This window comes from Colletotrichum costaricense (genome assembly GCF_030867565.1).
Source record: "Colletotrichum costaricense strain IMI 309622 chromosome Unknown Scaffold_13.1, whole genome shotgun sequence".
NCBI classification, from domain to species: Eukaryota; Fungi; Ascomycota; class Sordariomycetes; order Glomerellales; family Glomerellaceae; genus Colletotrichum; species Colletotrichum costaricense.
The window spans coordinates 1069424-1086699 of NW_026848242.1; the positions used below are offsets into that span (position 1 = coordinate 1069424).

At 53.1% G+C, this 17276-nt stretch overlaps 5 protein-coding genes across 5 annotated transcripts; 3 read left to right on the forward strand and 2 right to left on the reverse strand.

Annotated features, from left to right (window-relative positions):
- Positions 1-96: 96 nt before the first annotated feature.
- CCOS01_11768 (electron transfer flavoprotein domain-containing protein) lies at positions 97-1200 on the forward strand (the record flags this gene model as incomplete). Its single annotated transcript, XM_060459919.1, has 2 exons — positions 97-390; positions 457-1200. 2 exons carry the CDS (start codon positions 97-99, stop codon positions 1198-1200), a joined length of 1038 nt encoding a protein of 345 aa, XP_060309750.1.
- Positions 1201-1262: 62 nt separating this feature from the next.
- CCOS01_11769 (uncharacterized protein) lies at positions 1263-2957 on the reverse strand (the record flags this gene model as incomplete). The annotated part of the gene is made up of 3 exons (XM_060459920.1): positions 1263-2084; positions 2147-2605; positions 2667-2957. 3 exons carry the CDS (start codon positions 2955-2957, stop codon positions 1263-1265), a joined length of 1572 nt encoding a protein of 523 aa, XP_060309751.1.
- A 1304-nt stretch (positions 2958-4261) lies between these two features.
- On the forward strand, positions 4262-6153 carry CCOS01_11770 (uncharacterized protein; the record flags this gene model as incomplete). Its single annotated transcript, XM_060459921.1, has 3 exons — positions 4262-4419; positions 4509-4704; positions 4774-6153. 3 exons carry the CDS (start codon positions 4262-4264, stop codon positions 6151-6153), a joined length of 1734 nt encoding a protein of 577 aa, XP_060309752.1.
- A 333-nt stretch (positions 6154-6486) lies between these two features.
- Positions 6487-9752, reverse strand: CCOS01_11771 (DNA mismatch repair protein MutL; the record flags this gene model as incomplete). Its single annotated transcript, XM_060459922.1, has 3 exons — positions 6487-9500; positions 9573-9669; positions 9720-9752. 3 exons carry the CDS (start codon positions 9750-9752, stop codon positions 6487-6489), a joined length of 3144 nt encoding a protein of 1047 aa, XP_060309753.1.
- A 3720-nt stretch (positions 9753-13472) lies between these two features.
- CCOS01_11772 (uncharacterized protein) lies at positions 13473-17145 on the forward strand (the record flags this gene model as incomplete). Its single annotated transcript, XM_060459923.1, has 2 exons — positions 13473-14249; positions 14302-17145. 2 exons carry the CDS (start codon positions 13473-13475, stop codon positions 17143-17145), a joined length of 3621 nt encoding a protein of 1206 aa, XP_060309754.1.
- Between the last annotated feature and the right edge of the window lie 131 nt (positions 17146-17276).

Sequence of the window (17276 nt, forward strand, 5' to 3'; positions counted from 1 at the left end):
ACACCCAAGCCCTCGCTCACGGTGAGCTTCGCCAATTGTTCCTCTAGACGAGCCCAGTAAAGTCGGTACTTTTCGCATTCGTCGTAGCCGCACAAAATGCTATTCCTTGCTCGAAGAGCCGCTGGCAGCGGGGCTGTCGCAGCGTCCAGGGGACTCTCGGGGTTCCGATCTGTATCGAGAAGAAGTCTGCTGTCGACCCTCGCCATTCTGGAGCAGAGAGAAGGTCAATTGAACCATGGCTCACTGAGCGCCATCACAGCAGCAAAGAAGCTGGGAGGATCCATCCACGGCTTTGTAGCGGGAAGCAACATCAAGGGTGTTGCCGATGAGGCGGCAAAGGTTGAAGGTGTTGAGAAGGTCATTGCAGTCGACAATGCCGCTTATGACAAGGTAGGCCATTATTGTAGAATATCGACAAATTGTAAGGTTCCGGAGCTGACATTTCCGTACTTGCAGGGTCTCCCCGAGAACTTCGCACCGCTGTTGGTCGAGAACATCAAGAAGGGCGGCTACACCCACATCATCGCTGGACACACTGCCTTTGGAAAGAACTTGATGCCCCGCGTTGCCGCCATGCTGGACTCGCAGCAAATCTCCGACATTACTTCGATCGAGGGTGAGAACACCTTCGTCCGCCCAATCTACGCCGGCAATGCCATCGCGACAGTAGAGTCATCCGACGAGATCAAGGTTATAACCATCCGAGGCACGGCCTTCCCCGCGGCCGAAGTTGCTAGCGGCTCAGCTACGGTGGAGGATGGCGTTGATCCCAAGTCTGACTCTGCTACTGAGTGGGTGTCAGAGGATCTTGCCAAGTCAGACAGGCCGGACCTTGCTACCGCTGGGAGGGTTGTCTCTGGCGGCAGAGGCCTCAAGTCTAAGGAGGAGTTCGACAAGGTCATGCTGCCCCTGGCCGATTCTCTGGGTGCTGCTGTTGGCGCCTCCAGAGCCGCTGTTGATAGCGGGTACGCTGATAACAGCTTGCAAGTTGGACAGACTGGCAAGGTCGTTGCACCTCAGTTGTACCTGGCTGTTGGCATTTCAGGTGCCATCCAGCACTTGGCTGGTATGAAGGACAGCAAGGTCATTGCCGCCATAAATAAGGATGCTGATGCCCCTATTTTCCAAATCGCGGACGTTGGGCTCGTGGGAGATTTGTTCGACAAGGTGCCAGAACTGACCGAAAAGATCAAGCAGTAAATGGCAATGTTTCTATAGTTTACAAAGAGGGGTATTTCTACATTTGACTACAGTGCCGTATTCTATGATAGGACCTCAAGCATGGCCTTGGTGGACGTGAATTTCTCCCGCTCCTTGCCCGCAGCCTGACCTTTTCCTTTCTCTACGCCATCAATTTTTTGCCAGTCTTCCCAGCTTGTTCTCTTATGAGCTGAGTCACCGATTTCTGAGCGGACTCCATCCCATCCTGCCGCGGGCTTCTCCTTACCCGTAGACAGGAATTGCAAACCAGACAGCCAATCTTGAATGATAGAATCGCCCGTTTCAAAGGCGTCCTGCATAGTCGAGGCAATGACGCCAGTCGGTCCTCGTTTAACCCAACCGGCACAATAGACACCGGGGGTTACCCCTGACTGCGTTGCTTCAGAAGCTTCTTCCTGATCTACAGCAACAACTCTGCCGCGTCCATCGTTCATAACGACACCTCGGCGGTCATCGAAAGCTACACCAGCCTCTTTCAAACCGGGCAAGGGGATGGACTTATAACCAATGGAACGGAAGACCAAGTTCGAAGGCACCGTGATAGTTTCTCCGGTAAGCCGAGCTTGAGCACCGGGATCAAATTTGTGAGACAGTTCCGTCCTCTCGAACACAGTGCTCCCAACATCGGTAGGAGAATTTTGGTTGGCCAAAAATTCAACAGGATTCAAGCAGAAGTCAAGTGACCATGATTTCTCGACATCGTGTGGACGAGACACGGAGCCCTTGGCGACCACTTCCATCAAGCGCTTTGCTGCTCTTGGAAGTGACTTGATGTCTGGGGGTATGAGCGTGCTGTCCACCGGATGAAAGCCAACACTTTGAATCTTCATCAACTCCCTGACTTCCTTAATTGTGAACGCGGCCTAGATGGGAGGATCAACTCGTCTGCTCTATTTGGACACAAGAAGTTGAGCGGTTTACTCACCTGCATTGGACCTCGTCTTCCAACGACATGAACCCTCTTGACGCGAGAGGTTGCAAGCTGGGCAAGGGCCTCTTCTGTGATATCTGTCCGCCGCAAGGCATCGATATCCTCCAGGAGCATTCTAGCAACGTCCAGGGCTACGTTGCCCTGACCAATTACGACAGCCTCATCTCCTTTCGTGAGATCGGGTGACAAATCGGCATATTCGGGGAGCCCATTGTACCAGCCCACAAACTGGCGAGCCGAGTAGACGCCTTGGAGATTGGATTCTCCAGGGATGCCGAGGGTTCTATCCTTTGCGGCTCCATATGCGAGTAACACTGCATCATAATTTCGCAACAAGGTGGGAAAGGGCACATTGCAGCTGTCGGGATGACGGCCTACGTCGCCTATGGTCACGTTACCCATGAAGTTAAATTTAGGCGAGGCCGCAACTTCTGTGAATTTGTCCTGACAGTTCTTGGGGTTGTGTAAGCAGCGTGCACCGGTGAAGCAGTCAACGAGACGGGAGATATCGAACCTTGACTTCGGGATGATCTGGGGCAACGCCGAAGCGGACGAGGCCAAACGGTACCGGCAGCGACTCATACATGTCCACCGTAGTCTCTGGGAGTTGGGACATCACTCGGTAGGCAGAGTAGAAGCCTGCTGGACCGGAGCCAACGACGGCCAGTCGGAACGGGGCGTTTGGTTGGCGGACTTGTCTCGCGGCGGTACTTGACGGGCGCGACCCGGAAGCGCCGGTGCCCACTTCCATCCGAAAACGGCGGCAGGCTGGGCGTAGCCTGGCCCGGCATCGGGATGGAATCATGGGACTGGTGGAGGGTAGCGCGGAGTAGACTTTGGTCTGTTCTGATGGTTAAGGAACTTGACTTGTCCGAGGTGATACTGGACACCGCGTGTTCAGACAATAATAAGTCGAGGTAGCCTGGTCGGTGAAATGGGAAGCTACCACCAAAGCTGGTTGATGCAGCCCGAGTATAGAGCACCGAGTGAGTCAAGTCAAGGAAGGCGTCGGGGTGGAAGCTTTCGGATTTAAATCGAGAATCCACAATCCGGAGCCGGGCCTAGTTGCGGTACCGATGTGAAGCATGGACTCGGCGTCCTCGGCCTGTGGCTTATAAAGCCACTTACTACCTTGACTTGGTTGCCGACACTGGGCTGTGCCTGGAGATTCGAAAGAAGAGTAGGTGCATGCTTTTGCCGCGGGTGAAGATGCCGCGGTTGAAGAAAAGCAGGCCTGCAATTGAAGTATCGATGTCGTGAACCATGAAGCTGTACTACCTTCTTGCAGCTTCTCTTGAACTACAGCTGCCGGTAAAAGTGCCCTGTTGCTTGTAATCGAGGCCTGGTCCAAGCTTTATACGTCATTTCGACCCTCCCAAAAGTTGGTGGGGGGGTTTCGGGACCAAGTGGATAGTATCTAGTGTACTAATTATGCTACCCATGATCCATGATCCAGACATCTGGAGGTGAGAGGTCAATGATCGTCGAGCCAGAAAGAGGTGCAAACAGACAAGGTAGACAACTTTGGATGACAGCTTTCTGGCGCGACAGGCTTCAAACGAACATTCCCTGAACATGAGGTGACAAGGGTAATTGGGCTTGCTATGGTGCAGCTCCCAAGGCATGCTACCTTAGTACTGCAGGAACGAGGAGTTGCCATAGCAACCGCCGCGCGCCAGCTGCAACACTAGACTCAAGATGTACCCAATGTCAATCAACCGATCCGGGAAGGCTGGAAAACAACTGGGCCTTTGAGCGATACGGCTTCAATCTTGGCGAGGCCGGGCAAACACAGGATTTGCCTGTACCTTTGCGCATCTCACCCTGAGTTTGGCCTTTCTGATTCTGGTCCCTGTCTTGCTCTTAACCATCCTGCCTCGCCTTCCACCTCACCACCCATTCCCCCACCCCCCACCTCTTTCATTCATTCACATGTCCGTGGTAAGTGAGAGGAAAGCGAGACCTTAGCCACACCAATCCAACCACCGGATACCCTTCAAGTTGGCGGCATTCCAGCCGTCTGACCTCTGTTAAACTCTTGTCCCGCGCATTCCTCTCCTTCTTTTCTCGGAGGACACGCAAGGACAAGACCAACGCCGTGTCGCGACCATGGCTCACCAACCATACCTCTACAATGTCGTCAGCAACAATTCCCGTTTCCCTGAGCCAAAGTTCGACCCAAAGGCAGTGACCCGCGCAAGCTGGGAGCCGCAGCCGCGCAAACCGAAGCCGGATGGCCCTTTGGTAACCTTCAACCGTCATCCCGAGTAAGTTCGCTTGGTCTAGGATTGACAGCGAGGACTGTCTTTATCATGAGGAGTGAGAAAGTTAATACTGATTGCCGTTTCTGTTGTAGTGCTCATCTAGTCCTCAACCATCGATCCAACAACTATGTTGCCCTCGGTCCTAGAACGAAGAGTTGGATCAAGGCGATGCGCATCGTCCAGTTGTGCTTGAGGGTCCTAGAATTAATCGGGGCTGCTGGATTACTTGCTCTACTCATCCTGCTAGACAATATCGAGACTTTGGCTGGCTGGGTCATGCGTATTACGGTTTGTCCACTGCCCAGACTGCCTGCTCCAAGGTTTGGAGTACACGAAAACTGACTGACCTTCTTCCAGCCGGGTGTCGCCATGGTGCACTGCCTCTACGGCATCTACCATCTCCAGCGGCCTGCTGGAGGCCGTAGCCCTGCCTCGTCTACAGCCTACCAACTTTTCGCCAGCATCTCTGATCTTGGCGTTATGCCTCTTTACGCCTACGGTGCTCTTACCGTCAACAACAGCGGCGGCACCTGGAAGACGCGTCTTTCCGACCAAAGCCTACTGGACTATTTCCTTCCAGCCGTCTTCTATACCTTCATCGGTGCTGGGGGCTTGCACTTGATCTCTCTCGGCATCTCAATATGGCTTGGTGTCATGTTCCGCAAGATTACCGAACTGCCCCCCGACATGAACCCTCTAGAAGACAACCTCACCTCCCGAGCCAAACACAAGAGAAATAAGTCCAGTGTTGCGACCTCCATGAGTGGCGAAAGCGACAAGAGACTATCCACACCTCTCGAGGACCGTCGTCGATCAGGTGCTCCGTATGAGGATGTATCTCGACCACCAAGCATCCCCTTTCAACGAACCCGCGCCGGCTCCGACGTTTCCAGTTTCAACCGCAATTCCTTTGTTGATCTTCCCAGTCGGCAGTACCAGGTTCCTCCAGGAAATCTACAAAACCAGACAGCAGGCGTCAGCGAGTACGCTCGTACGTCCGGGCCTCGGTCCTCATACCGCGGGTCTTACACCGAGGTGCCGCTCCACGAGACCAACATTGCAGGATCCCGAACTTCTCTCTCCTCTGCAGTCCCAGCCCCTGGAGGCAAATTCACCGAGACATGGTTTGCGACAGACTCCATGATTTCTCGCACTCAGAAGCGAAATCGCGCCATGGACCAAGCCACGACAGCTGCGAACACGCAGCGGCAGGGAACGAGGAACAGCACTTACGAAGCTCTGTCTCAAAGATACAACGTCGCAGATTCCGATTCAGAGCACGACGAGAACGACCTTGCTGGCAGTGACTTTGAGAATGATATCGGCAAGAGCCCGCACCCGAACCCATTGAAGTCCCATCCGACGCCGCCCAAGACCAAGGCTCCGTACTACTCGCTCAGGGATACGGCACTGTCGGACGTAGACCTCAACTCTCGTAGGGTCAGCGGTACCAACGACATTGCCGATGAGAGACCTTCATCGCTCGTCCCTCAACCCTGGCCGCGCAACCGCGACAGCTCCATTCAACCAGAGGCTGATTTCTACTCCAAGCCGTACGGTGAGCTGAAGTCGGCGACTCCTCCGGTCATGATCGGCGGTAACCGTCAAGTCTCATCCGGCAACGACTTCAAAGACAACAAGTACTCGTCAGCTTATGGAAGGCGTAACGTGAGTGGCAAGGTCGCTGAAGAAGGTCTCGCAGGGTCGAAGGGCGTTCAATATGGCGTGGCGCGGTGATGAGGAGGTTTTCGTAAGCAGCGAATGAGTACTTGTTTTGGGAGTTTGATACGAGAACACGGGTTGATTTTCACGACGTCCGGTGGAACAAGACTAGGAAGTGTATGGACAGCTTCATTAAATGTAAAGTAAAGTAACGAGAGCAAGCAACTACGCTGTGATACCAATACAAATAACAAAAGTCATTTTTGGCATGTAAACTAATCAATTGCCCCCTTTCGCGGATATGTCTTGAGAAATAACGAACAACGTGAATGATAACATAGGAGAGTGAACCAGTATGTTATCAAGATCGACCTTTGACTTTTGCGTACCACGACATGAAACCCAACGTCATGCTCGGGCGTACTTGGCCCAGTCGACCCGAGGCTCGGTTTCCTTCCATCCCATGTCGTCCCAGGAACCCAGTCCGGTGAGATGCCTCATCGTCGGCCGTCCATGTGGACAGTTCCATGGTTTATCCAACTCGCCCATGTGACGGACCAGCTTCTCCATCTGTCGTTGTGCCAGAGCCTTGCCAATCATGACGCTGCTGCGGCATGCCCTCATTGCGAACATGGACCGCACCTTGGACGGCCGAGGGGCACTGCTGACTTCGGTGAGGTGGTGGTCGCTGAGCAGAGAAATGAGCTCCTCGAGGTCGGACAATGTGAATGTCGTCTCGCGGCTGAGGGGTAGCGCGAGGAGCTTGCACCTTGCTCCCACGGGTTGGTCACCCGAGCTGTCCACGCTGACCTTGAAGCCGTTGACGTCCAGGGCCGCGACGTTTTCCATGACGATCTCTTCCTCCAGCGCTGTGAGTTCCAGCTGCTTCGGGTGCACCAATCTCTGAGACTGGACCACCGTTGTGGACTGCAGTCTCTCAAAGTTGTACTTTTCGTCCGACGCATGTTGGTCGATGATGAAGAGCTCGTCGTCCCCGACTGCGTCACCGTTTTGGTCCCGAGCCGCGTGTCGAACTGCGATGATGAAGCCGAGATTGAACTGGCCGACAATGGTCATCTTTGCGAAGTCCGACTTTGATATGATCAAGGACAGGGCTGCTTCGGCATCCTGGGCCTCGAGATCCTCGATACCGGAGGTCTTGGACTGTCGGCTTAGGTTTTGGGTGGTGCGCCGTAGCTCTGCCTGCCAAGATTCGATGCGAGACTGTAAATCGTTTGTGTCAATCTTGACATTTTGCCTCTGCTGTAGAGTTGCGTCCTTTCGCCTGCCCCCCCCTTTGAGGGCATTCGACCGAGCATCTGCGAGCATAGTCTGCGCCGCTGCTTCATCCTTTAGAATGTCGTCATTCGTTGTGGCCGGCACCGGGGTCTTGACACGGCTCGATACGTTCGCATGGGGTCTATGTGTTGGACTTGACAACGCTTCGGCCCTATCGAAAGCAGACTCAAATTCATCATCCTGGCTGACCATGGTCTCATCCGCAGGTGCCCTCTCCTCTGAGCTGTCATCGCTTTCTCTACCATCATCTGTCTCTGCGCCAGCATCTTCGCTGGGGTTTTGTGGCAGATCTGTGCTCGCCCTGCTGACACCTTTCTGCCTCGCTGCATTACTCGCAGAGAACATCTGGGTCAGCCTTGAGCCAAAGGAGGATTTTGCCGTGGCTGAGCTCAATGGTAAATGAGCAGCCTTTGGCGTCGGCGATGAGGTCGGCTCGTGTCTTATTCTCTTCGATGCTGGCTCTACGGAGCTGGTGATGGTACTCTCTCCAATAGACACGGTTGCAACTTCTAGGGCTGACCGCTTAGGTAGCCGTGAAGTAGATGAAGCCATGAGAGGGTCAACTCTTGGTGTTCTAATAGGTATCATAGCAGGAATCTGGGCTTGTCTACTTTCGGTGCCATCGATAGAAGACTGCGAGACACTCTCCCCCAAAGCATCAGCTTCGTGGTCTTTATGGGCGTCTGAAAGCCGAGCGTTGAAGTCGAGAACCTGTCGCGGCGTCTTGAAAGAAATGCTTTCGGCAGCCTCCGCCGCTGCCTCGTTCTCTGATTCGGACGTTCCAGGGTCGTATTCAGTAGCCGGAGCCTTCTCGCCACTATCTTCAGCGACAGGCTCTTCGGATACTATATCCATTCCCCGATGCAAAGCACGACTGTCGGTTGCTCGTCCAACCCACCTGCTCATTAAGCTCTGGGACTGTAGTTCTGCTGTTGTGAGCTTTTGGGGTTTCCTCTGACGAGGTTTGCGTAGTTGCTTAGTACGTGAATGAGATTGTTCGTCATCGTCTTCGGAGCTAACGTCATCTTCGTCACTTGAACTCGTCTGCTTCGCCGGGGCGGCTGGTGCTTGGTTCGAAGGTTCATCATCATCGTCAGAGCCGTCGCTCTCGAGAACGGGGGCCGCCCTGGCTGACTGTGTTATCTGTATTGGCTGCTGCGCGGACGGAATGGAGTAATCTTGGGATTCGAAAAGGGACGACAAGGCCTCCTTCATATTCTCCAACATGCGATTCTGATCATGCAGCATGATCGTGCGCTTATCCGGACTGACGTTGACATCATATAAGTGCGTATCAAGCTGGATATCAGCCAGTATGAAGGGCGACTGGGAGGCATTGTAAGCCCTGTAGACCTCATTGAAGACCTTGGCGAACTGAGGAAGGCCGCATGGTCTGCCATTGACGAAGAACATTTGTCGATCAGGGGTCTGACGGCCCTCTCCGTGGGCTGGACGACTCACGTAACCCTGGACTTGGACCTTTGTGGAAGTTTTCTCGTCTTGATTAGTGGATTTCAAGCCCGGCCTAGCGGTGGGCTCAAACTGGAGGGAGAGATCGAGTTTCACCAGAACCGTCATCGTCTTGGCGCCGAAGATGTTGACCAGATTCTCTCGCGTGGTGGGATTGCCTTTTGTAGAAAAGAGGATTATACGTTTTCCCTTGGTAGGTTGCTGGGAAACGGAAAACTTGACGCCAGTCTGGATGCAAGCATACTGGTTCAGCAATGCGATGACCTTATTCCATTCTCTTTTGACGTTGCGTTGAAGCTCGCGGCGGCGTACAGGAAGGTTGTGAAACAGGTTCCCGACGATGACGTTGGTGCCCTTCTGGGCGGCGACCACATGAGCTTCCTTGAGCTTCCCCGATGACTCGAACTCGAGTCTTGCGCCTTTGGGAACATCCTGTGCCATGCAGGTGACAATGCTGAATTGAGACAAGGCACATAACGATGACAAGGCTTCGCCGCGAAAACCGAAGGTCTTGAGAGTAGCCAGATCGGAGTAGGTTGCAAGCTTCGAAGTGTAGTGCTTTAAGGCAATTGACTCGTAGTTGTCCGGTGAGACTCCCTCGCCGTTATCCTGGACCTCTATGGAATCCAGTCCCTGGTTCTTGAAGCGTACATCTGGGTGCAGATGTAAGCAATCGAGTCTATCCACAAATCACATGGCAGAGATGGATGTCCGGATTTGCGTACCTATGCTCGTAGCACCGGCGTCAATGCTGTTTTCCACAAGCTCCTTGACGACAGAGCACAGATCAACAATGACTTGACCAGATTGAATCTGGTGAATCTGCGATGTTGTCAGTACAGGACGTGGACGACAGTTTGCGGGGGGTTCACTGTGCGGCCCTCGATGGGCTTGATTGTGGCCATGATTCCTCAATCAATTGTGATTTGATGCGTAACCCGATTTTTCCTATATCCGTATCTCCTGCTTGTTCTCACATGACGTCTTGACTAGGTGCTTGGTCGTCGCTTGGTGTATGCGCAACGCCATGTCTACATTATATCCATCGGCAGCTGTCGTGAAGTGCTGGGGTGCCTACGAATTGGAAGGGTAGACGCGTTGACCGTGCTCAGACGCGTAAAGTGGACGGATACCCACCACAGGTAGGTCTACCTTCAGTCGGTAGTGTGGTAATTAGATATGTAGGCACTTTACCTCAGCAGGCTGCTGGCGCATGGGGACCCGAGAAATAGCCGTCGGGTGTTGCCCACCTCAGACCTGTCCTTTGACATCTGGTAATCAGGTATGCCAAGGTCCCTAATACATCATACTGAATACAATATGGCGGATTTACTATTCTTGAGTACCTTAGCAACTTGGATGAAGAGGAATATGGGTAATCAGGCGAACGAATATGCAAGGAGCCAACGAGGAACGTCGATGCGGGTATGCTTGTTCTTTGCATGTTGGCAATGTCGGCCTTAATACGGTACACCATGCCCTGGACCCCGAGGGCTCCACGTCCTCCCAGGGCGCTGTGGTTGCGAAACAAATCAAATTAAATCGAAAGGCTTGACTTCACGGAGATGTCAATCATGGAGCGCGGGATGGGGCTATGCATCACCCCGCCAATCTACTCCTCATGCGTTCCCGATTTCCGTGAGCTTCAAGTCCAAGTTTCCCATACTTCCACATCCTTCACTGCGCGCTTTAACATCTCCCCGAAGCCATCCAACCCTGTCGTGCCTGCCAAGACTGGCTCTTCCACACTAAATGATGTTTTGATTCTTTGAAATGATGTGTCATCAGGGAATTGTGAATGGCTAAAACCAACTCCCCGGTAAGGGTGGGGGAGGAGAGCACCGGCCAATATACGCTGCATGCACTTAGGTATGAGGGAATCTTGAAAGTTAAAAGCAGATCTCCATGCGTACGGACAACCAGATGGACTTGGATGTGCTTCTGATGGGGAAAACCTTGTGTTGGCACATGTCATTGTTCGCATTCGTGACGTCTCTAAGGATCCCAGATATCTACAAGATCGTGTTTGCCAGAGGCCGGTAATTCGGAGAATTGGAATGGGTAGCATTGCACATTTACGCAGAGGCATAATGTAATTGTTCCATTGGCCCACCGCAACTGACTGCACTGCAACATCGAATTTCACCACACCCCACGCCTAGAGGCTATTGCCATGCTTCAGAGGCTGGCATCGAGTTGTATGTGGGTAGGACGAGAACATCTGTGTCGATCCCCTTTTTGCCAAGTCTTGTAGCCGTTGCGGGTTAAGAAGACGAAGCCGTAACTTCTCAATAGATCCAAACAACTGGGTGGGCCTTTCTCTCTCTTTTCCTTGCTTCGGTAAAGCTTGGCAACCGGTAAGTGAGGGAAGTTGTTCGTCGCTGACAACTTCGGCGTTAGCGATATCAATTCGACCGAAGGAGGCAGGATGCGTAGCAGCGCAGCATGGTAAGCTGCAGAAAGCATGCACTAGCGCTTCGATTTAGATTGCTGGGATGGATGTTGTTGGGGAGATTGAGCATCTCAATCTTTGTCATCAGTCGAGGGGGTATTCGCTTCTGGGTACGGATATTAAGCAATCGGTACCGGCAAGGTCGGGAAAATTCCAGCACTAACACGTAGTAAGAGGTAGCCAACGGCGACGCAGGATGAGCCAACGCGAGACGCGAATGATGGGCAAGCTCAGAGTTCAAAATGTATGTAGTAGTTAAGTTTATGCAGGGTGCTACCTAATACATATTGATAGGAAGAAATTTGAACCAACCAAACCAGATATCTTGTTTGCACTCGCTGGAGAAACGACATGAAAACGTTTCACGTCACATTCGAGAAACCATGGGAGGTCAGGGATGCCCGGCTAGCTCGAGAAATTGGGCGAAGGAGGGGACAGTGAAGAGAAAGATGTTAGATTCTTTGGAAAGCACTGGTGATACGGGGGAGAGAAGCCGGAGAATGGCAAAATGACGGGAAAGACGGGGGGCTGGGAACAGAACTTAGAAGGTTAAGCGTGCCGAAGCCCGGGAGACCAACGTTGGTTTCTGAGGTGAGCGAGCTGCAGAGCTGATGGAATGTGAATTTTCCTCATTTGACAATGTTCAAATCCTGGCCCAAGGTAAGCTAAGGTGAAGCAGGCTGGCAGGGTAGGCTGGCAGGGTCGGCGGGAGTTCCTAACCAGTTCTATCTGCTGGGCCGGCGAATCTGGTCGCAGCAAATTGACGCTATTGAAGCACAACATGAGTCGAGCCGGGCGCTTCGGGCATCGAGGACCACGCAGCTTGCCGCGAGAGCCATTTTATTGCTCGTTTCTGCAGCATTTCTTAACCTTTCTTAGCTATCGCTCCCGCCTCCGCTACGTTTTCATGTGGGATTCCTCTGGACGTTTGAATATACCGGCCAACCAGCTTGAGTTGCAGCAGTTTCATGCCATGTGTCTACTTTGGTACTACTTGCTGTAGACTCTACCTTGCCTTATGCTTCAGTGCCAGTCAGCGTCTTGTACGGAGTAGAAGGGGCTCACAAAGGAGCAGAGAAAGGAGGCGATGGGGCTGAGACATTGGAAACCCAATTGCATGTGGATCGTACAATTCCACGTTGCGTGGACGGACGAGGCGCGAGATGAGCCAGGTCAAATGCTATGTGGGATATCACACAAATGTGTATGTAATGCGAGGTACCTATGGCAAGGGCACGTGGGGACCGACCTTCAGAAACATGAGGTACCTACGAATCGTAGGCAACGGGAAGAACAGCGCTCCACGCGGACGTGACGTGAATTGAGGCTGGAGTGTATCATCAGCTGCCTGCAAGACACTTAGGTAGTGAGCTTGCAGCAGTCTCACCAACTACGGTCACCCTTATCTCTCTGGTCTCATGAAGGTAGCTTGGCTGCATACTTCACAAGTGACCAAGATACTGCACTGTAGTGTCTGGGTAACCATCATCTTCTAGTCCTGGCTGCACACATCAATGTGCGTGTATCTATAGCAATGGATTCGTCCATTCGGATGCTTTGCGTAGGTATTCTTCACCGAGTCCCTACTAACTTAGGGAGATAGGTACCTACCTACAGTATCTCACTTCCAGGTACCTCTTTGGAAATGAGGAAAGGTGGTACTTCGGCACATGTCCTTGTCGTGGGTATCTTATCTCTCCTTCCATTGTCTGATAGGTTAGTGGTGACGGAACGGGGGACGGACGCGGGACTCGACTCGAATCCGTGGGTCGGGACCACCGTTATAGCAGCAGCACCCCAGCGGCACCCTCAGTGACAGACGCACCGCCAGTGGAGGAACCCTCCAAAATTCCAGTACCCCCTAAGTACCTCTAGCATCCACTAAGGTGGTAGGTAGTAGAGGCCCGGACCCGACAATACCAGTTCGCGCCCAAGGAAAGGCAGGTCGAGGGCACGTTCTTTCCAGGACAAGTCCTTTCCTGTCGTCTCGTCCTACCACCACCACAGCCTTCTGCGCGTCTCTCTTCCTCGAGACGTCGCTGTCGTCCATACTTTCGTTTTCCTCTACCTTCCCGCCTTCTCTCACCTGGCCAGGAAAACAACAGGTTCCCCAACGGCTCGATTGAACGACACGCTTCCTTTCTTGGAAGACTCGATCGAGCCCTCTCCACCCATGAAGAGGCGCTCGTCGGGTTCGACCGACGACAGCGACGAACCTCTTGTCGATCCTCCAGTCGTTCAGCAGCCCGCCCAAAGTCGCAATTCTGCACCTCTTCCCAAGCAACCCGCTGCTGTTACTGTTGCCGCAGGAGCCGCATCTAGACCGTCGTCCGCAAGGAGCAGACGGTCAAACAATCCCAATTGGAAGCTCGAACATGGCCCGAACGTGAATTCGATTCTCGACAACCACCCCATAACTGCCTTACCATCGTCACCCCTCTCAGTTCCATCCCTGGCCACGCCATCGCCGGCCTACCGAAACCACACACACCAGCTGCCGAACCACAAACTTCACCACCATTCCCAAAGTGTCGCCGACGAACTTCAGCCTACGCCGAACGACGACAAGTATTTCGATAGCGATCACCACGACGGTAGAGGCGACGGGGACGGCCTCCACGACGACATCGTAGACACTCGGCGAGAGGATCAAACCACCATGGCCGCAGAGAAGATGCCCGATGTGCGCTTCGCCGGTCGCCGCTCTCGATTCCGAAGCCCTTGGTCCGTCACCATATTCACGCTGACTGTCACCGTTCTTGGGATTACTCTGCTATGCGCTATATTGAACTCGTCATGGACTCGCCAGCTCGATGCCAAGGGATGCCGCATGTCGTACATGCGACCTTCCTACATTCGTCTTCGTGACTTCGATACCGAACACACCCGGTTTGCGACCAAATACTCGCTATACCTGTATCGTGAGCAGGGTGTTGACGACGAAAGAAAGGTGCGTCTTGTTTCTTGCGCCGGGGCTATAGCAGATCGCTGACCTTTCACAGCTGAGAGGCGTTCCCGTACTCTTCATCCCAGGTAATGCCGGAAGTTACAAACAAGTTCGACCCATAGCCGCTGAAGCTGCAAACTACTACCACGAGTCTCTTCAACACGATGAAACTGCTGTTGCAGCCGGCGCCAGGAATCTCGATTTCTTTACAGTTGACTTCAACGAGGATATCACCGCCTTCCACGGACAGACCATGTTGGATCAGGCCGAGTACTTGAACGAAGCCATCAGGTACATCTTGTCGCTCTACATGGACCCGCGCATGTCAGCTCGAGATCAGGACTTGCCAGATCCAACCTCTGTCTTGGTACTCGGTCATTCGATGGGTGGTATCGTCGCGCGCACCATGCTCATCATGCCGAACTACCAGTCCAACTCGATCAACACCATTATAACCATGTCTGCGCCACACTCACGCCCCCCTGTTACTTTTGACGGACAGATTGTCAAGATATACGATGATATCAATGACTACTGGCGTCACGCCTACTCACAGAAATGGGCCAACAACAATCCGTTGTGGCATGTTACTCTTGTCTCAATCGCTGGAGGTGGCTTAGACACGGTTGTTCCGTCCGACTACGCAAGCATCGAGCCGATAATCCCCGAGACGCACGGCTTCACTGTCTTCACCACCGGAATTCCAGGTGTTTGGACTAGTATGGATCACCAGGCCATTCTATGGTGCGACCAATTTCGGAAAGTTGTTGCTCGCGCCATGTACGACGTGGTCGATGTCCACAGATCTTCGCAGACTAAGCCCAGGGCTGAGAGAATGCGGGTTTTCAAGAAGTACTTCCTCACTGGCATGGAGTCGATCGCCGAGCAGACTATGGCAGTTGAGGGGCCAAGCACACTTCTGACACTCGAGGACAACTCGAACGCGATCAAGGCACAAGGCGAACGCCTCGTCTTGCGACAGCTCGGCCACGACCCGAAAATCACAGCTCACCTGCTTCCTGTACCTCCCCAAGGATCCCCAGAAGGAAAGCGCTTCACCCTACTGACCGACAGCGCATTGGACAAGCCAGGAGAACATGGAAAGCTCGAGGTCCTGCTTTGCAGCGTGTTCCCTTTGCAGCCTGGACAGTCGACGACGCTGTTCTCGACACACATGGACCTCTCAGGCGATAGCACTGGGTCTACTAGATTGGCCTGCAAGAATGCTGCGACCGACGCCATTCTCCTCCCCCCTTCGACGAGAATGCTTCACCAGCCCTTTGCCTCGGAAAATGAGCCAGTGACAAGACCATTCTCCTATCTCCAGTTTGATATCGAGGACATTGCGGACCACCAATTCATAGCCGTCATAGACAAGGCGGCGAAGCCAACTCCAAACTTCGTTGTGGCCGAATTCAGCGATCATTCGCAATCACACAGAAGGCGTAACATCAGCCTGCGTCGAATTCTCGCATTTGGAATGACGCTGCGACTACCTGCGAACCGTCCCTTGGCTGCCGAGATCAACATTCCTACCATTCAATCGAGTCTACTGGCATACAATCTGGAGATTGGCAATCAGGCTTGCGGTTCATCCTCTGGACTGTTCTCGCCTCTCATACGGCAACACCTGGCTCAGCCATACGAGTCCAAGTTTTTCGTAAACGCTAGGCATGCTAGCATCAGTTTGCATGGCGTGGCCCCGTTCGTTCCGCCCCCTCTTAGGCACAAGCTTCAACATGAGCAGGGACTTAGCCTCCAGTTTTGGACCGATCCAACCTGCGAATCCGCAATCCAAGTTACGCTGACAGTCGACCCGTTGGGGAGCTTGGGAAAGCTGTACATGCGTTATCGGACTGTATTTGCGGCCTTCCCATTGCTTGTGGTGGCTCTCGTGCTTCGCAAGCAGTTCCGGATCTACGACACGACCGGAGCCTTCATATCTTTCTCGGAAAGCTTGGATCTCTGCTTACGGCAATCACTACCGCTGATGTTCCTTTCCTTGACATTCCTCTCCTTGTCAATGACTGGATCGTGGTCATCCGGCCCTGGCGTATTTTGGCACTGGCGCAACACGACTTCAGCGGAAGGCGACTTTCACAGCAACGATCTTCTTACAGGCACCCAGGACCCCTTCTTCTGGTTTATTATCCCCCTAATCGGAGTCGTCTGTGTAGGGGTGTGCGCCTGTCTTCACTTTGTCACCCTGGCATTGACTCAGATTCTCGGCGTTCTCTACGCTTGGATAGCTCTGCGACCATTCGCAGCCGGGCGTGATGAGCGCCGAAGGCCGCAGTTACCCATCTTCGTTGCATCCTCTCCTCGACGTCGTATGATAACAACTGCCGTCCTGCTATTCCTCGTATCGACGTTTATACCCTATCAATTTGCGTACTTGGTAGCATGTCTCGTTCAGCTATTCACCGTCGTCCGTGCTCATCGGATTGCCTCAGAAGTCAAATCTGGACTGACCCAAGATTTTTACCACTACGCCCACTCCATTCTGCTTCTCATGCTCTGGGTCCTCCCTATCAATCTACCCATTCTGGCAGTGTGGATTCGCAACCTTGCCGTCCACTGGCTCACGCCCTTCTCTTCGCACCATAACGTGCTATCGATTATGCCGTTCATATTACTGGTGGAGAACTTAACCACCGGTAGGATGGTTCCTAGAGTTACGGGCAGGATGAGATATCTCACAAGCGTGTTACTCTTTGGCACAGCCATCTACGCTGCTGTTTATGGTGTTTCCTACGCCTACATGCTGCACTATCTCGTCAATTTGATAGCTGCTTGGCTGGTTGTTATTCATTCGACTACAGACAACTGGCCCCTTGCTGGGTTTAGTTCAATATTTGACGGCCATCAAGAAGACCGTAAACGTGGCAAAACTCCATGAGGACGAGGTTGGCACTCGATTCTCTTCACTTGGTGGGATATCACTGTTCGTGTTGGCTCTGTTCAAGAACTCGATCGGCGAGAACAGTAATACCCATTCGCTCTAATCGCTCCGCGCTGTACATATTACAG